The following is a 21,702-nucleotide window of genomic DNA, read 5'->3' as shown; positions in this document are numbered from 1 at the left end:
CTATAAGTAAATGTTGAAAATTACAACCACTAAACGCCACTTGTTGTATTCAAATGATCCATACTTTGAAGCCTTAGTGGGACGGGGATAAATAGTAAAAAGGCGATAACCTGCTGGCCACCGCTATAAGTAAATGTTGAAAATTACAACCACTAAACGCCGCTTGTTGTATTCAAATGATCCATACTTTGAAGCCTTATTGGGACGGGGATAAATAGTAAAAAGGCGATAACCTGCTGACCACTGCTATAAGTAAATGTTGAAAATTACAACCACTAAACGCCACTTGTTGTATTCAAATGATCCATACTTTGAAGCCTTAGTGGGATGGGGATAAATAGTAAAAAGGCGATAACCTGCTGACCACCGCTATAAGTAAATGTTGAAAATTACAACCACTAAACGCCACTTGTTGTATTCAAATGATCCACACTTTGAAGCCTTAGTGGGATGGGGATAAATAGTAAAAAGGCGATAACCTGCTGACCACCGCTATAAGTAAATGTTGAAAATTACAACCACTAAACGCCACTTGTTGTATTCAAATGATCCATACTTTGAACCCTTAGTGGGACGGGGATAAATAGTAAAAAGACGATAACCTGCTGACCACCGCTATAAGTAAATGTTGAAAATTACAACCACTAAACGCCACTTGTTGTATTTAAATGATCCATACTTTCAACCCTTAGTGGGACGGGGATAAATAGTAAAAAGGCGATAACCTGCTGACCATCGCTATTAGTAAATGTTGAAAATTACAACAACTAAACGCCACTTGTTGTATTCAGATGATCCATACTTTGAAGCCTTAGTGGGATGGGGATAAATAGTAAAAAGGCGATAACCTGCTGACCACCGCTATAAGTAAGTGTTGAAAATTACAACCGCTAAACGCCACTTGTTGTATTCAAATGATCCATACTTTGAACCCTTAGTGGGACGGGGATAAATAGTAAAAAGGCGATAACCTGCTGACCACCGCTATAAGTAAATGTTGAAAATTACAACCACTAAACGCCACTTGTTGTATTCAAATGATCCATACTTTGAACCCTTAGTGGGACGGGGATAAATAGTAAAAAGACGATAACCTGCTGACCACCGCTATAAGTAAATGTTGAAAATTACAACCACTAAACGCCACTTGTTGTATTTAAATGATCCATACTTTCAACCCTTAGTGGGACGGGGATAAATAGTAAAAAGGCGATAACCTGCTGACCATCGCTATTCGTAAATGTTGAAAATTGCAACAACTAAACGCCACTTGTTGTATTCAGATGATCCATACTTTGAAGCCTTAGTGGGATGGGGATAAATAGTAAAAAGGCGATAACCTGCTGACCACCGCTATAAGTAAGTGTTGAAAATTACAACCGCTAAACGCCACTTGTTGTATTCAAATGATCCATACTTTGAAGCCTTAGTGGGACGGGGATAAATAGTAAAAAGGCGATAACCTGCTGACCACCTTTATAAGTAAATGTTGAAAATTACAACCACTAAACGCCACTTGTTGTATTCAAATGATCCATACTTTGAAGCCTTAGTGGGACGGGGATAAATAGTAAAAAGGCGATAACCTGCTGACCACCGCTATAAGTAAATGTTGAAAATTACAACCACTAAACGCCACTTGTATTAAAATGATCCATACTTTTAAGCCTTAGTGGGACGGGGATAAATAGTAAAAAGGCGATAACCTGCTGACCACCGCTATAAGTAAATGTTGAAAATTACAACCACTAAACGCCACTTGTTGTATTCAAATGATCCATACTTTGAAGCCTTAGTGGGACGGGGATAAATAGTAAAAAGGCGATAACCTGCTGACCACTGCTATAAGTAAATGTTGAAAATTGCAACCACTAAACGCCACTTGTTGTATTCAAATGATCCATACTTTGAAGCCTTAGTGGGACGGGGATAAATAATAAAAAGGCGATAACCTGCTGACCACCGCTATAAGTAAATGTTGAAAATTACAACCACTAAACGCCACTTGTTGTATTCAAATGATCCATACTTTGAAGGCTTAGTGGGACGAGGATAAATAGTAAAAAGGTGATAACCTGCTGACCACCGCTATAAGTAAATGTTGAAAATTACAACCACTAAACGCCACTTGTTGTATTCAAATGATCCATACTTTGAACCCTTAGTGGGACGGGGATAAATAGTAAAAAGGCGATAACCTGCTGACCACCGCTATAAGTAAATGTTGAAAATTACAACCACTAAACGCCACTTGTTGTATTCAAATGATCCATACTTTGAACCCTTAGTGGGACGGGGATAAATAGTAAAAAGACGATAACCTGCTGACCACCGCTATAAGTAAATGTTGAAAATTACAACCACTAAACGCCACTTGTTGTATTTAAATGATCTATACTTTCAACCCTTAGTGGGACGGGGATAAATAGTAAAAAGGCGATAACCTGCTGACCACCGCTATAAGTAAATGTTGAAAATTACAACAACTAAACGCCACTTGTTGTATTCAGATGATCCATACTTTGAAGCCTGCTGACCACTGCTATAAGTAAATGTTGAAAATTACAACCACTAAACGCCACTTGTTGTATTCAAATGATCCATACTTTGAAGCCTTAGTGGGACGGGGATAAATAGTAAAAAGGCGATAACCTGCTGACCACCGCTATAAGTAAATGTTGAAAATTACAACCACTAAACGCCACTTGTTGTATTCAAATGATCCATACTTTGAAGCCTTAGTGGGATGGGGATAAATAGTAAAAAGGCGATAACCTGCTGACCACCGCTATAAGTAAATGTTGAAAATTACAACCACTAAACGCCACTTGTTGTATTCAAATGATCCATACTTTGAACCCTTAGTGGGACGGGGATAAATAGTAAAAAGGCGATAACCTGCTGACCACCGCTATAAGTAAATGTTGAAAATTACAACCACTAAACGCCACTTGTTGTATTCAAATGATCCATACTTTGAAGCCTTAGTGGGACGGGGATAAATAGTAAAAAGGCGATAACCTGCTGACCACCGCTATAAGTAAATGTTGAAAATTACAACCACTAAACGCCACTTGTTGTATTAAAATGATCCATACTTTTAAGCCTTAGTGGGACGGGGATAAATAGTAAAAAGGCGATAACCTGCTGACCACCGCTATAAGTAAATGTTGAAAATTACAACCACTAAACGCCACTTGTTGTATTCAAATGATCCATACTTTGAAGCCTTAGTGGGACGGGGATAAATAGTAAAAAGGCGATAACCTGCTGACCACTGCTATAAGTAAATGTTGAAAATTGCAACCACTAAACGCCACTTGTTGTATTCAAATGATCCATACTTTGAAGCCTTAGTGGGACGGGGATAAATAATAAAAAGGCGATAACCTGCTGACCACCGCTATAAGTAAATGTTGAAAATTACAACCACTAAACGCCACTTGTTGTATTCAAATGATCCATACTTTGAAGGCTTAGTGGGACGAGGATAAATAGTAAAAAGGTGATAACCTGCTGACCACCGCTATAAGTAAATGTTGAAAATTACAACCACTAAACGCCACTTGTTGTATTCAAATGATCCATACTTTGAACCCTTAGTGGGACGGGGATAAATAGTAAAAAGGCGATAACCTGCTGACCACCGCTATAAGTAAATGTTGAAAATTACAACCACTAAACGCCACTTGTTGTATTCAAATGATCCATACTTTGAACCCTTAGTGGGACGGGGATAAATAGTAAAAAGACGATAACCTGCTGACCACCGCTATAAGTAAATGTTGAAAATTACAACCACTAAACGCCACTTGTTGTATTTAAATGATCTATACTTTCAACCCTTAGTGGGACGGGGATAAATAGTAAAAAGGCGATAACCTGCTGACCACCGCTATAAGTAAATGTTGAAAATTACAACAACTAAACGCCACTTGTTGTATTCAGATGATCCATACTTTGAAGCCTTAGTGGGACGGGGATAAATAGTAAAAAGGCGATAACCTGCTGACCACCGCTATAAGTAAGTGTTGAAAATTACAACCACTAAACGCCACTTGTTGTATTCAAATGATCCATACTTTGAAGCCTTAGTGGGACGGGGATAAATAGTAAAAAGGCGATAACCTGCTGACCACCGCTATAAGTAAATGTTGAAAATTACAACCACTAAACGCCACTTGTTGTATTCAAATGATCCATACTTTGAAGCCTTAGTGGGACGGGGATAAATAGTAAAAAGGCGATAACCTGCTGACCACCGCTATAAGTAAATGTTGAAAATTACAACCACTAAACGCCACTTGTTGTATTAAAATGATCCATACTTTTAAGCCTTAGTGGGACGGGGATAAATAGTAAAAAGGCGATAACCTGCTGACCACCGCTATAAGTAAATGTTGAAAATTACAACCACTAAACGCCACTTGTTGTATTCAAATGATCCATACTTTGAAGCCTTAGTGGGACGGGGATAAATAGTAAAAAGGCGATAACCTGCTGACCACCGCTATAAGTAAATGTTGAAAATTGCAACCACTAAACGCCACTTGTTGTATTCAAATGATCCATACTTTGAAGCCTTAGTGGGACGGGGATAAATAGTAAAAAGGTGATAACCTGCTGACCACCGCTATAAGTAAATGTTGAAAATTACAACCACTAAACGCCACTTGTTGTATTCAAATGATCCATACTTTCAACCCTTAGTGGGACGGGGATAAATAGTAAAAAGGCGATAACCTGCTGACCATCGCTATTAGTAAATGTTGAAAATTACAACAACTAAACGCCACTTGTTGTATTCAGATGATCCATACTTTGAAGCCTTAGTGGGATGGGGATAAATAGTAAAAAGGCGATAACCTGCTGACCACCGCTATAAGTAAGTGTTGAAAATTACAACCGCTAAACGCCACTTGTTGTATTCAAATGATCCATACTTTGAACCCTTAGTGGGACGGGGATAAATAGTAAAAAGGCGATAACCTGCTGACCACCGCTATAAGTAAATGTTGAAAATTACAACCACTAAACGCCACTTGTTGTATTCAAATGATCCATACTTTGAACCCTTAGTGGGACGGGGATAAATAGTAAAAAGACGATAACCTGCTGACCACCGCTATAAGTAAATGTTGAAAATTACAACCACTAAACGCCACTTGTTGTATTTAAATGATCCATACTTTCAACCCTTAGTGGGACGGGGATAAATAGTAAAAAGGCGATAACCTGCTGACCATCGCTATTCGTAAATGTTGAAAATTGCAACAACTAAACGCCACTTGTTGTATTCAGATGATCCATACTTTGAAGCCTTAGTGGGATGGGGATAAATAGTAAAAAGGCGATAACCTGCTGACCACCGCTATAAGTAAGTGTTGAAAATTACAACCGCTAAACGCCACTTGTTGTATTCAAATGATCCATACTTTGAAGCCTTAGTGGGACGGGGATAAATAGTAAAAAGGCGATAACCTGCTGACCACCTTTATAAGTAAATGTTGAAAATTACAACCACTAAACGCCACTTGTTGTATTCAAATGATCCATACTTTGAAGCCTTAGTGGGACGGGGATAAATAGTAAAAAGGCGATAACCTGCTGACCACCGCTATAAGTAAATGTTGAAAATTACAACCACTAAACGCCACTTGTATTAAAATGATCCATACTTTTAAGCCTTAGTGGGACGGGGATAAATAGTAAAAAGGCGATAACCTGCTGACCACCGCTATAAGTAAATGTTGAAAATTACAACCACTAAACGCCACTTGTTGTATTCAAATGATCCATACTTTGAAGCCTTAGTGGGACGGGGATAAATAGTAAAAAGGCGATAACCTGCTGACCACTGCTATAAGTAAATGTTGAAAATTGCAACCACTAAACGCCACTTGTTGTATTCAAATGATCCATACTTTGAAGCCTTAGTGGGACGGGGATAAATAATAAAAAGGCGATAACCTGCTGACCACCGCTATAAGTAAATGTTGAAAATTACAACCACTAAACGCCACTTGTTGTATTCAAATGATCCATACTTTGAAGGCTTAGTGGGACGAGGATAAATAGTAAAAAGGTGATAACCTGCTGACCACCGCTATAAGTAAATGTTGAAAATTACAACCACTAAACGCCACTTGTTGTATTCAAATGATCCATACTTTGAACCCTTAGTGGGACGGGGATAAATAGTAAAAAGGCGATAACCTGCTGACCACCGCTATAAGTAAATGTTGAAAATTACAACCACTAAACGCCACTTGTTGTATTCAAATGATCCATACTTTGAACCCTTAGTGGGACGGGGATAAATAGTAAAAAGACGATAACCTGCTGACCACCGCTATAAGTAAATGTTGAAAATTACAACCACTAAACGCCACTTGTTGTATTTAAATGATCTATACTTTCAACCCTTAGTGGGACGGGGATAAATAGTAAAAAGGCGATAACCTGCTGACCACCGCTATAAGTAAATGTTGAAAATTACAACAACTAAACGCCACTTGTTGTATTCAGATGATCCATACTTTGAAGCCTGCTGACCACTGCTATAAGTAAATGTTGAAAATTACAACCACTAAACGCCACTTGTTGTATTCAAATGATCCATACTTTGAAGCCTTAGTGGGACGGGGATAAATAGTAAAAAGGCGATAACCTGCTGACCACCGCTATAAGTAAATGTTGAAAATTACAACCACTAAACGCCACTTGTTGTATTCAAATGATCCATACTTTGAAGCCTTAGTGGGATGGGGATAAATAGTAAAAAGGCGATAACCTGCTGACCACCGCTATAAGTAAATGTTGAAAATTACAACCACTAAACGCCACTTGTTGTATTCAAATGATCCATACTTTGAACCCTTAGTGGGACGGGGATAAATAGTAAAAAGGCGATAACCTGCTGACCACCGCTATAAGTAAATGTTGAAAATTACAACCACTAAACGCCACTTGTTGTATTCAAATGATCCATACTTTGAAGCCTTAGTGGGACGGGGATAAATAGTAAAAAGGCGATAACCTGCTGACCACCGCTATAAGTAAATGTTGAAAATTACAACCACTAAACGCCACTTGTTGTATTAAAATGATCCATACTTTTAAGCCTTAGTGGGACGGGGATAAATAGTAAAAAGGCGATAACCTGCTGACCACCGCTATAAGTAAATGTTGAAAATTACAACCACTAAACGCCACTTGTTGTATTCAAATGATCCATACTTTGAAGCCTTAGTGGGACGGGGATAAATAGTAAAAAGGCGATAACCTGCTGACCACTGCTATAAGTAAATGTTGAAAATTGCAACCACTAAACGCCACTTGTTGTATTCAAATGATCCATACTTTGAAGCCTTAGTGGGACGGGGATAAATAATAAAAAGGCGATAACCTGCTGACCACCGCTATAAGTAAATGTTGAAAATTACAACCACTAAACGCCACTTGTTGTATTCAAATGATCCATACTTTGAAGGCTTAGTGGGACGAGGATAAATAGTAAAAAGGTGATAACCTGCTGACCACCGCTATAAGTAAATGTTGAAAATTACAACCACTAAACGCCACTTGTTGTATTCAAATGATCCATACTTTGAACCCTTAGTGGGACGGGGATAAATAGTAAAAAGGCGATAACCTGCTGACCACCGCTATAAGTAAATGTTGAAAATTACAACCACTAAACGCCACTTGTTGTATTCAAATGATCCATACTTTGAACCCTTAGTGGGACGGGGATAAATAGTAAAAAGACGATAACCTGCTGACCACCGCTATAAGTAAATGTTGAAAATTACAACCACTAAACGCCACTTGTTGTATTTAAATGATCTATACTTTCAACCCTTAGTTGGACGGGGATAAATAGTAAAAAGGCGATAACCTGCTGACCACCGCTATAAGTAAATGTTGAAAATTACAACAACTAAACGCCACTTGTTGTATTCAGATGATCCATACTTTGAAGCCTTAGTGGGACGGGGATAAATAGTAAAAAGGCGATAACCTGCTGACCACCGCTATAAGTAAGTGTTGAAAATTACAACCACTAAACGCCACTTGTTGTATTCAAATGATCCATACTTTGAAGCCTTAGTGGGACGGGGATAAATAGTAAAAAGGCGATAACCTGCTGACCACCGCTATAAGTAAATGTTGAAAATTACAACCACTAAACGCCACTTGTTGTATTCAAATGATCCATACTTTGAAGCCTTAGTGGGACGGGGATAAATAGTAAAAAGGCGATAACCTGCTGACCACCGCTATAAGTAAATGTTGAAAATTACAACCACTAAACGCCACTTGTTGTATTAAAATGATCCATACTTTTAAGCCTTAGTGGGACGGGGATAAATAGTAAAAAGGCGATAACCTGCTGACCACCGCTATAAGTAAATGTTGAAAATTACAACCACTAAACGCCACTTGTTGTATTCAAATGATCCATACTTTGAAGCCTTAGTGGGACGGGGATAAATAGTAAAAAGGCGATAACCTGCTGACCACCGCTATAAGTAAATGTTGAAAATTGCAACCACTAAACGCCACTTGTTGTATTCAAATGATCCATACTTTGAAGCCTTAGTGGGACGGGGATAAATAGTAAAAAGCCGATAACCTGCTGACCACCGCTATAAGTAAATGTTGAAAATTACAACCACTAAACGCCACTTGTTGTATTCAAATGATCCATACTTTGAAGGCTTAGTGGGACGGGGATAAATAGTAAAAAGGTGATAACCTGCTGACCACCGCTATAAGTAAATGTTGAAAATTACTACCACTAAACGCCACTTGTTGTACTCAAAACACTCATACTTTAAACCCTTAGTGGGAGGGGAATAAGGTAGGTGAAACCAAATAGGAAGTAAACCAAGGCTAATCCCCGGTATAAAGCCTCATTATTCTCGCTGGTGGAGGATAGCAAAGTAAACCAAAATTGTCTTGTTGTTAACGTTTTTTACATGATGTTTATTTTGGTCAATATTATTATATTCCTTTGTGTGTGTGTTTTTTTTTACTCTGTTCACTGAACAGAAAGCAACTTCGGCCCATCTAGACTTGCTATTTGGAATTAGATCTTATGTTCTTTTATCAGGTGACCTTCTATCAATTTGTTTTCCTCTCACGCTGTTGACCTTTTTTTGAGTGTGTTTTCTGTTTTTTTACTCTCAAACAAGTTTGGTTTCATCTGGGCTTCTGACAGTTAGTATTCATAAATACATTTCTTATTTTCAATTTCAGGTTTGAATATACCTAAAATAAGTGTATACTACGAAATAAGTTAAAAAAAGAACTATATAAAGCAAAAATGAGCAGAAACAATTTAAAATAACTCCAACCATAAAACTACTAAAAAATAACCATTAATAAACAAAATCCAATATTATATATATATCCAGACATATATAGTATGTCAACCTCCCACAATTGTGTAACTGGCCCATTTTGCTTCAAAACTAAATCAAAAGGCATTATGTGTATGGTTACCAATAAGAAAAGTCAGTTATATATCAAGAACCCCTGGGGGTATTAGGTTGAAACTTTGACGGCTACTACTATTGCTATATATAACTGTTGGGGTAAAAGACCCCAAAATCTTCATCTGTCGTATAGATAGACATTATCCTTTTCTATAAGTGTCTCGGAAAGAGCCGTCATCGGTACAAATTGTATATGAAAGAGACTCGCGCTTTAATTGACGATGGAACAGTTCAAAGGCCTCTTGACAACGAATGTACTAACAAAACAAGTACAAGCAAAAGAAGCTGTATTTAAGGGATTCAGCTAATAAGCTAAAGCTATAATAATAAGCTAATAAATGACAAGATAATAGACTAAAGGGAAAGCTTTCACTCATTATTTTTGTGATGTTAACATCACCTCTGTATAGTGTTGTAATTGGTAAAAGTGGTCACGGTAAAATTGAGTATTTTACGTATTTTAGCGTAATTTTACCGATCGCCGTAAATTGGTATTTTACGTAATTTACCCGATTTTACTTATTTTACCGATGTCTTATATGTTTTACTGACATATTTTACCAGGGCATCAAAACTTGAAGTGTATTATAGTACAGGTAAGAATAATTTTGAAATGTTGCAATAGTAGCTGAAATGAAATGATATTATTTCTGTGAGCTGTTAAATACAGAATCAGGATTGACATATGACAAATAAGAAAAATTAATGAAATTAAATAGCTGAGAAAAGCGAGGGTAATGTCAGCCAGTGGATAAAAAAGAAGCGAAAATGACAGAAGCAGATATTTCGTCACGGACTTTCGCTCAGCCGTCTTCAGTGCTCAAAAAAAAGAAGGAAAACTGATCTTTTGAAGTAACTCTTAACAGAGCAGAAGAAAGATTGAATCAAACAAACCTAGCCATAATAAATGAAAGACTATTCATCAATTAGGTTGGGCAATAATTCTTTGCTTAGAGATTGACTTAGCTTGTCTACTGACCTAATTTTCATTCAAAGTGTGGTCAGATGATCTTAATTTAAACTGAAGAAAAAATGTTATTTGAATCCTTTAATTTTAAGTTATTTTAAGTTTGGTTTGTAGGAATATCTCCAGTTTCTCCGTTTAAAGCAAGGTCTCTTTTATTTATATATTTCAATTACCTTCCTAAAAAATGTGGAAAGCCATTTTCTTCGGATATTAAAATTGTGTCATCACAAAAAACTAAATGATCTGGATTTTAATGATGCGGAGGGCCAAAGCAGAATCAAAAACCTCATTTTTATTTTATTTTCACATCCCAGAGAAATATTGTGTTCATGCGGTCATTCCCCAGGAGTCGACGATAACCCTCTCCTCCGGAAATCCTCCCCCGTGGAGAATCCCCCTCCCCCGTGGAAATTCCCCCATTTTCCTCCTGAATAATTCCGGATCTTCATAATAAGGGAAATTGAAATTTCTACTTTCCTGTTTAAGTCACCGGCAATCGTAAAGCATAACCTATAGTAAAGACCTATAAGGGTTCAAAATATTAATATTAGCTCATTTATTTTTCCCAGATGCTTTTCATGGGGAAGGGTAGCCGAATAAATTTTGGAGGAGACTCAGTCAGTTGGAAATCGAATGTGTTGTTACTGACTACAGTGTATTTAAGTAATTCTTATTCTAGTTTAACGGCCCTTGTGTTTCAGCAGTTGTTTTGAAACAGTCTTTAGATAAATACAAAATCAGTCATAAGATAGACGAGGGGAGGTTGGAGGTAGAAATCGACATATAAATCTCAGGGCCGTATCCAGAACCTTTTCTGAGGGGGGACACGCACGGTCATCAGAATCTGAGTGTTAAGAAGAGGAGCTAGATTTGTCAGCAGATCCGGTTGAAGAGGGTCGTAATGACTGAAAGTGACTGAATGTTGTGCTATTATGATCCAGTTCTTAGTTAATTAAATTCATCAAAGTGTTACAAACAACTTTTTTACTTGTATTCAGTGTGTTTACAAATAAATGAAAAATAATATGTGTAGGATATGAGAAATGTGGCTGAATGCGGTTATTTAATTATGCTGGGCTGTTAGAGTGACATTTGTTAGGTTTAAATATACATAAGATTACTAATATGATTTTACTCCCAAATAGATTTTTTTTTTTAATTTTTTTTTTTTTAATGGATGTCCGAAAGCAGGCATTGTCCAAGTGCTGAGGAATTACCTTAGACACAAGATTATTAAAAGAATAAACTAGACTATCAAATTGATGAAGCTCTAGATGAAGGGAACCTTTGCAACTCTATGAAACTTTTATAAGCCCAGGAAAATCAGAATTATCAAAATATTTAATTAAAATCTGAAAGTGATGCTTAAAAAGAAATACTCAACTGAGCAACTTTAAAACGCCAATTTCACCCTACATTTCCTAGGGAGTGCCATATTTTACGCTATTTTGCTAATTTTAGAAATTTTACTTGTCGAGTTTTTTTTTTTTTTACTGTAATTTTACAACACTATCTCTGTATTATTCTGGCTTGGCTTATCCCGTCTGGATTGTTTTTGATTAGTTGACTGAAAACTCACTGCTACTCTGGTCCAAAATTGTAGCTAGCGGATCTAGTGACACCACTTACAGTGAAGCGTTGCCACAAGAAGTAAAGAACTTGAAAATAGCCTAAATTTTATTCTACTGAAATATGGATTTCAACAAGATTTAACTTTGTCTAGATCAAGCTTGATTTTTTTTTTATTTATTTATTATTTTTTTTAATGTTGATTATAAAAATATTCGAGAACATGATCTTGTGCAGAACTTCGGCAGAAGTGGTAAAATTTTTCTTTTGCCAATTATTAAGCCAAAGTTTAAAAAATCGAATTCTTTTATTCGGGCTTTTATAATTAACTCCGTGATTTTCATAGTACCTGTAGGTGGTACTGATTGATCCAGGAATAATTTCAGTGTACTCTCTGATCTATTGCTATTTACTTTAAGACCTGTCTCTGTTGTTCTATTGGCATTTGCCGTGTCATTTTTAAATTAATTCTTCTGTAATAATAAGAGTTTAGATTTACCCTCTATGCATGACAAAAAATTCACTTTGGAAACAATACTTCTACTACACCCCATTCTTGGGGGGTTTCCCCGAATATCCGTTAAAGAAAATTGAGCTCTTTGAAATATCCTAAAACTTAACATTTGTAAATACATGAACGCTAATACACTTTGGGATACTAAAAAGGTTATTAGCACTTATCATGTTTTTTTTTTTTGGGGGGGGGGGGCAGGCGGAACCTACAAGAAAATTGGGGATAGTGGAAGCACCAATATAAGAAAAGATAATAAAAAAGAACGACGAAAAGACCATTGAAAAAAAAAAAAAAAACAACAACAGAAACACAACTATGTGCAGAAATGACATTGAAAATTCAATCTGATGAATAAAGGAGAGGTATCCAAAGGCATGGTGGAGGTTTTGTTAAATGTTTAATTTTAGCAGTTTTTCCCCGATTTCCAGCTATTGTCGACTTAAATTACGTTTTTAGGAGGGACGTAATCCATATGGACTCTTTAAATCTGAAATGGATTCATTGAGGCACACTAGGCCAAACTGAAGGAGCTGCTAGTTGATTTTTCAAGCGGGTCAGGGGGGGGATTAATAAACAAGAAAAGCAAAACAATTTTTAAACCTTTTTGACCAGTTACAATGTAGGTATACCTCTACATCTCTTGGGTGTAATGTTAGGGGCCGAAAAGGTACTATATTGCTACAGTATAATTAGAGAAAGTTGTTTTATAGTTTTGAAATTTTCAAACTGTCTCATACAGATTGATGTGAGTTGGCACAAAATTTACTTTTGTTTGTGCCTTTTCTTCCCTTTTCTTGTTTTCCGATCATCCTTTTTTTCTTTTTTATATATTTTCTTTTTTTTCTTTTTTCTTTTCTTTTTATCACCTCACAATACGACCATCTGAATCTAGCCTTCTATATACATAGTTTGTCTTGTAGAGTTGTCTACAACTGTAGAGTCGTAGCTGCTGCTCCACTCTCTTTATTGTTCTTAATTATTCCTTATATACCCTGCCAAACTTATTAGACTATCTGGATAGAAATTTTAATACCTGTATTTTTTCCTCATCCTTAGTTTTAAGGTTGACAGCGACCTCAAATTATATTTCCACGTCATGGCCATAGTTCATAAACGTGCTTTATGCTACAATAATCTGCTGCGTTTCGTCCATTTGCGAATCCTCCAAAGCAACCAAAGTCAATTTTTCGCATTTAGTAGGCCAAATGTGGAATAGGCTTACCCTGTCTGGCACTCTGGCCGCACCTCGACTCTAAATAATAAGCTTGAGGGTATCCAGAAGCAAGTGTGCAAAATTATTTTGTAGCCCAATAGGTGTTTCTGAAGATAGTTATAGGGTATTATGTCAACCGACTCTTAAAGAAAGAAAACATGACGTCACGATGAAATTTGGCTTCAAATATCTGTTATCTGATACCCACCAAGAAAATTTTCCTAATTGCGTGTCAGATTTATGTCTGAATCCCTGTTTCAGCCATTTTACTTAATCCATAGGTCTTTAATGGCTAAGTCCGCTACTTCTAATTCGGCTGACTATATTTACCTCACTTTATCCCTAATTTGAATCCCTGAGATAGTTTGAGATGTATTAAGAATAAGTGTTTTAACTTGTAATTGATAATGCGATGCTACCATGTTTCATGCTATTGTGGGGAATCAAAGGCGTTATTTGTTTATTTAATATATTTTTAAATTGATTCTTCTGTAACAATAATAGTTTAAATTTACCCTCTATGCATGACAAAAATTTACTTTGGAAACAATGCTTTTGCTATACCCCATTTTTGGGGGGTTTCCCCGAATATTCGTTAAAGAAAATTGAGCTCTTAGAAATATCCCTAAACTTAACGTTTGTAAATACATGAACATCCAGGTTCCTGTAGTTCAATTTCGGAGCAAGAGTAGCATCGCCTAAAGTTATTAAAATAAATTACAGTAATTAAAAATAAATTAAATTAAGTAAATAAATTAATTTCAGTTACTTTTTTTTAGAGCTGTAGCAGCTATTCCAATGTCTTTACTATTCCCGATTATTCCTTATATGCTGCAATTGGCTTTCGCTGCATATTTTGTTGCTGTTACTGTTGGAATATCATCTAGTGGTGGTGCTTATAAAATTTTGAGGGACAACTCAACCACATGCTGCCCTGTTTATTATGTAAGTTGATTTTGACCTTATCCATCCTTTTATTTATACTTTTTTAACAAGCACTTGTAACGGTAGTTTAGCAATCAATCAATCAATGGGGTTTATTATCAGTTCAAAAAAATAAATTACACATAACAGTAATACTCAGTCCATTCCTGGACGCGGAGATCCTCAATCGCTACCTTTAAAACATAACACACAGCGAGTTCACTGGTCCCACTCTCAGAAACAACCATACCTCTCATTTATCCAACACAAATACCAATTATTCTCCTGCCCTTTGCCCCATGGGAAACCGCCTCATCATTATATCAATAAAAAAATTACTTTATTTCTATCTATTTATATTTAACTTTATATAAAGATCATTTTAAAAACTATTTTATAACTAGTCTTTTCCAGTGCTAATAAATGATTTTTTACTCTTCTTTTAAATGACGAGAAGGAGCTCCCTCGCCCCAGAAGTTTACCTTGTTCAGGCCTTTACAACCTAATAACTCTGTAGTAAAAAAAAATTCTACGCACAATAAAAACAAAAATACAGAGATTATTTCCTGGAATGTAGTCAATCTAATAAAAGAAAAGGTACTTGTATGATGTATCAACCACACTCAAGAAGTGACGTAAGGTTAATTGTAATGAAATATAACAAAATCTGATCAAAATATAATACTTTAGTAACAAAATTATGGAAACTACAACTAATAATTATGGAAAGGAGGGAACCCAGAACGCATTATATTAAATACCTAACGTAACCAAAATACAAACTCAATATATCAAATATTGAATTTAAGTATATCTACATAGTAGTTTATCTCGCTGTGCCTAAGCTAGTTATCTCCGAATGCAGTCAGAAAAACCAGTTTTAGACAGATCAAACTTCTTGAGTGAGGTTGATATATCATAAAAGTACCAAAGAAAACTAAAAAAAATATCAGAGCTAATTAAATATTTATGAGAGGGTTTCTGGGAAGTTGCTATTTCTAAATGGTTAAGTTGTTGTGTTTGTGCTTTTTTGGTGCTTTTCTTCCGTCTGTTTAGCTCAAAGAACATGAAATAGCTGTTTACACATAATTTGAGGCTATAGGTTGGTGTTGAAGAGAGGTAGGCGTGGTTTTGGAATGATGTAACAACGTGAACTGTTGTTATGAATTATTTACATGAAGGCCAAAAATTATAAGTTCTACCCAAGATTAAAAAGATATACGATTCAGGCCCAAATTATTTGCGAAGAGAAGGGTTCCCTATCATATTCTTACATATCCTGTCATATTTGGCTCTTTTCTTCCGTCTGTTTAGCTCAAAGAAGGTGAAACCGCTGTTTCCACATAATTTGCAGCTATTGTTTGGTTTTGAAGAGAGATAGGCGTGGCTTTGGAATGGTGTAATATACATGAATCGTTATTATGAACTGTTTGTATGAAAGCCAAAAATTTATTACATGGTCTACCAAGATATACGATGTACGATTCAGGCCCAAATTGTTTCCGAGGAGAATGGTTCCCTATCATATTAACTGTTCTAGTACATGGGTTCAGAAGGTGTATGATAGCAAAAACCTGGCATAAAAATCAATCAAACCTAAATGTATAATTGATTAAAAAATATATAAAACCAAGGTCGGGATTAAAAAATTTTTTTTCTCCTTGGAATGTTTATATATTTAGTCTTTGATTTCAAGTTTTAACTTATTATATTTTTTTGCAAAATATTCATATTTTTGCTTTGAATTGCCCCTAAATTAATTTCAAATATTTGATCCTCCCAACCAATTAAAATAGGTAAAACTTGGAAAAAGTTGTTTGCCTCGTTCGTTTTTATCTGAGATGACTGGGCTGGTTAATTGGTTTTACAACTTGTTGTAGTAACGTTATAAATATATATGTTCTAGATATGCAAAAGCTTACTAATTACATACAGCAAGATGTAGTTGACGAGCATCAATGCTGATATTTGGTGTGTTTAGCAACTATGTCTTAAAAACTAAGCTGTTAATCCAGGAGATAAATGCTAGTTGAACTTAGTCTTATTAGTTAGATTCTTGTCACTGTTGCCATATGATTTTAAAAAGGTATAGATGAGAAGCCAAACATATCTTGGTTCCCTAAATAAAAAGGTGTATGTATTTTCATAGCCTTCATTCATTAACCATAAAAGGGATAAGGTTATTGAAGATATTTACTTATTTGGATTTTTTTCATTCTTATAGACAAGTGATATGAACCAGGGTAGGGAAATAAACAAAAGGGGCTAAGCGCTGGCCCCTTTCCCCCAAAATCTTAAGCCTATTTACGGGCGCTTCTTATTGGAAATTATTTTTTATTATTACCTACCCCCTTGAAAAAAAATTCTACGCAAATGCTTTATCGAAGGCTCGATATAGCCATCTATATAGTATGGTTCTGGAATGCTGTACAATGCATTGGAGGTCGATTTAAACTCCATCTCTTCTGTGGTTTTCCTGTGGTTGTCATTCATTTATTGTTCTGCTGATTGTGTATTTTCGGGGAACGATCAGAGAACCTTTTTTCTTACGAGACCAAGCCACCTCCGAAGCTTATAAAACCATACCTTCCGTATGAAATGCCCCTGGAAAAAAAATAACAAAAAATTGAAGCCTTTACTATATGCACCGCTATAGCGTTGCCTCTGAGAGAGACAGTTTCTAATAGTCTATTATGCGAACTCAAAACTACTGCGGAAAGACAATTTATTGATTTTGGGATGCAACCGCATAACGGGCAAGTCAAGATCATGAACCGATTTATCGAATTATTTACTCTAAAAGTAAAATGTGCAAAATCAAAGTTATTTGCATGTAAAAAAGTGTCTGTGTTCTTCTTATCCTAATTTACTTGAACATGTTTGAAAAAAACTTTGCAGAATAATAGTATGCTCGTGAGAAAAACTTGTGAAAGGTCCACGCTGATGCCACGCAAGTAGGATTTTCCTATTGGGGATATGGATGGAGAAAGGAACTTATGATGGAGCGGAGACTATCTCACTGCACCGGAAGAGCTCCAACCTTTAATACCTAGCCTCGTCAGTGCATTCATTAGGGAGTAAAATAAGGAGTTGAAAAATAAGATATTTTGAAAGGACAACCGCGTCTTATTTTTGAATTGGCTTTTGGCTCTCTTTTGGCTTTTATTTAATTTTATTCGTCTTTTAATTTTGTTTTTTATCGGATTTTTTTTTTTTTACGTTGACTCTCTGCGCTGTTCTGGTTTTCTTTGTCTTTTTTGGTGTTTTCCTCGAAATTTTTTTTTGTTCGCACTGACGAATAGAGGCGGTTGTCCTCTCGAAATATTATCTTTGTTTTTCAGTATTTTCGTTTGGTCTTAACAACCCCATTTTGATCGATCTTTCTTTATATTTTGGTTTAAGAAATTTAGGCTACTTTGGTTTAAGAAATTGTCTTTGTAAAATAAGAGTTAGTAACGTGTAAAATACAACTGTCTGTTCCTTTTATCTTAAGGTATTTAAAAATATTTAAACAATCTTTGCGTAATAACAGCATATGCCTTCCCGAAGTTTTTAGAGAAACGTGCCGTAGCTGCAGTAATGTTAAGAATAGGTCCTCCTGAGGTTTTTGGAGATACGTGCCGTAGCTACCGTGACGTTGAGAATATGTCTTCCCGAGGTTTTTAAGAAAACCTGCCGTAGCTACCGTAACGTTAAGAATAGGTCTTCCTGAGGTTTTTGGAGATACGTGCCGCAGCTGCCGTAACGTTAAGAATATGTCTTCCCGAGGTTTTTGGCGGTGCGTGCCGTAGCTGCCGTAACGTTAAAAATATGTCTTCCCGAGATTTTTAGAGAAACGTTCCGTAGCTGCCGTAACGGTTAGAATATGCCTTCCCGAGGTTTTTGGAGAAACGTGCCGTAGCTGCCGTAACGTCAATGATATGTCTTCCTGAGGTTTTTAGAGAAATGCACCGTAGCTGCCGTAACGTTAAGAATATGTTTTTCCGAGGATTTTGGAGATACGTTTTGTAGCTGCCGTAACGTTAAGAATATGTCTTCCCGAGGTTTTTAGAGAAACGTGCCGTAGCTGCCGTAACGCTAAGAACATGTTTTTTTTTTGTTTGTTTTTTTAATAAGAGCTAGTAACGTGTAAAATTCAACTGTCTGTTCCTTTTATCTTGAGCTATTTAAAAATGTTTAAACAATCTTTGCAGAATAACAGCATATGTCTTCCCGAAGTTTTTAGAGAAACATGCCGCAGCTGCCCAGGTGTGGAATGCAAATTCTTTCCTGGTGACAATTTAATATATGGACTACATGCATACAATCTCTTCGGATTCTTCTGGAGCATGTGTTTTGCAACTTCTTTGGCTGAGCTCGTTCTAGCGGGTAATTTTTTTTTCATTGTATTTTGTGCTTCAGTTAACTATAGTCCCCTGCTGATAGTGTTTTCCCCAAATTTAGTATTATTGAAAACTCGTAATAGAAAAAAGAAAAATGGCGTCTAACAAAACAAAGAATGCTACATCACTCATTTATCTTGAAGTTGTTGTTAATCTTAAGAAAATAATCGCCATATTTATTCAAATATCCATCTGCTTAAAGAAATTTTAATACTTTAAAATATTATTTTGAAATATCATTATAAACAAAAGAAAACTTTTGGCTATCTTTAATCACCATTTCCCCCTCAAATTGAATCGACCATCTTAAAATAATTTTTTTAACGCCCTAAAGAGGAAGATGAACCCAAAATCGGAAGATGAATCAAAATTTTGGGGGGGGGGGTCAATGTGACAATGGTGCCAATAATTGACTAAATTGAAAATTTTACTCTAAAAAGAGAATGGAAAAAAATTAACAGGAAAATAGGGCGACAATAAAAATCTTGGCTAATTTTATTCCATTGTATTTGTGCTTCAGTTAACTATAGTCCCCTGCTGATAGTGTTTTCTCCAAATTTAGTATATTTGAAAACTCGTAATAGAAAAAAGAAAAATGGCGTCTAACAAAACAAAGAATGCTACATCACTCATTTATCTTGAAGTTGTTGTTAATCTTAAGAAAATAATCGCCATATTTATTCAAATATCCATCTGCTTAAAGGAATTTTAATACTTTAAAATATTATTTTGAAATATCATTATAAAAAAAAGAAAACTTTTGGCTATCTTTAATCACCATTCCCCCCTCAAGTTGAATCAACCATCTTAAAATAATTTTTTTAACGTCCTAAAGAGGAAGATGAACCCAAAATCGGAAGATGAATCAAAATCTTGGAGGGGGGGGGATCAATATGACCATGGTGCCAATAATTGACCAAATTGAAAATTTTACTCTAAAAAGAGAATGGGGAAAAAATAAACAGGGGAATAGGGCGACAAAAAAAATCTTGGCTAATTTTATTCCATTGTATTCTGTGCTTCAGTTAATTACAGTCCCCTGCTGATAGTGTTTTCTCCAAATTTAATGTACTTGAAAACTCGTAATAGAGTAAAGAAAAATGGTGTCTAACAAAACAAAGAATGCTACATTACTCATTTATCTTGAAGTTATTGTTTATTTGTTATTATGTATAGAAGATTTATTTTGAATTATCGCCATACTCATTCAAATATCCATTTGCTTAAAGGAATTTTAATACTTTAAAATATTATTTTGAAATATTATTATATAAAAAAAAACAGAAAACTTTTGACTACCTTTAATCACAGTTTCCTTCTCAAATTGAATCAGCCATCTAAAAATAATTTTTTTAACGTCCTAAAGAGGAAGATGAACACCTGAACAATGACGAATTCATACCAACCACAATATATGCTCTACAGACTAGTATAAAAGTTGACAGGACTCTTAATTGGGGTTCATATACCTCACTGAGTACGAAGAAAAAGAAGAAAATACTGAACATGCAAAAGAATTTCACCACTCAGCGCTAATGGAGATGGCAATATTAACGTCAGAAAATACCATAAACAGTTACTATAATATACTAAATATTAATATAAGTAACAACATAGTTAATATTGGGATAATATAGTATTTATAATATCGTAAGTATAGATAAAATCCTTGTCTATGCCCTCGTCTGAAGGAAACACTATAGTTAAATAGTAGCAAAATTCTTACTCTATTATTCACAGTAAAAATTATTTTAAACTACGTTTTGGGTTGCTTTCACTTGAGTCCACCTTCTTCTGTTTTCTTAAAAATAACATGTTATCCAATGTTAATTTTTTCCGTGTCACCATATTTAAATTAGTCACAATATTAGACGCCATCTGTATCTTTGTCAACGATCTTCCGCAAGTACCTGTTTCAAAGACTTAATTTTAAAAAGATTTTTTGTCATGAATGCATATATTTATTTGGCTATATATTTTTTTTTGTCATATGCTTATATAGCTGAATAAAGAAATCCTGAATCGAATAAAAATTAAAATGGATATTCAAGTCAAACTTAAAACGCAGAAAAATTACCACAAACAGGAATTTGGCTATTGAGTTAGGTAATATAAGCGCCACCAGTTGGGAGGGTGAGGGAGGAGGAGAGGCGCTCTTTTTTGAACAGATATTGATTATTTTGAAATCATTGGTCAGGTTTCTTAGAGTATGTCAATGCGCAAATATTCCAAATACAAGTCTATGCAGAGAACATTGGAAAGAAGAGTCCTGTGGTGGCGCAGTGGATTTGACCTTAGCTTGGTAATACGGGACCCAGAGATCGAATCGCTGCAGGAATGCACTGCAGGGCCGACGCAGGGACCTTAGTAGTCAAGAAGTGTCGTTAACTCTTAAATAAAATTGGAAAGAAGACAAAGCTATAGTGGATAAAATGATGGTTAGAGGGGAAACGTCCCAGAAATTATTGAATTATGAAAATATTGAATATTAAATTAATATTGAATATTAATATAAATATTAATATTAATATTGAATATTAGAAATTAGAAATATCTTCTTTATTCTAGAAACCAAGAATTTTGTTATTGTAAAGTTTCCTGTAAAACAGGCCATACGCAGGAATTTTGCC

At 35.5% G+C, this 21,702-nt stretch overlaps 1 protein-coding gene across 2 annotated transcripts in view; it reads left to right on the top strand.

Annotated features, from left to right (window-relative positions):
- The window catches only part of LOC136037356 (choline transporter-like protein 2), a 113,602-nt gene that overhangs the window by 69,120 nt on the left and 22,780 nt on the right, over positions 1–21,702 (top strand). For both annotated transcript variants that reach the window (XM_065720052.1, XM_065720051.1), the window contains 2 exons: positions 14,546–14,711; positions 18,884–19,058. In XM_065720052.1, coding sequence (XP_065576124.1) covers positions 14,546–14,711; positions 18,884–19,058 — 341 coding nt within the window. The remainder of the gene's footprint in view (positions 1–14,545; positions 14,712–18,883; positions 19,059–21,702) is intronic.

Source organism: Artemia franciscana, chromosome 16, assembly GCF_032884065.1.
Source record: "Artemia franciscana chromosome 16, ASM3288406v1, whole genome shotgun sequence".
NCBI lineage: Eukaryota > Metazoa > Arthropoda > Branchiopoda > Anostraca > Artemiidae > Artemia > Artemia franciscana.
This window is presented reverse-complemented; position numbering and strand designations above follow the sequence as displayed.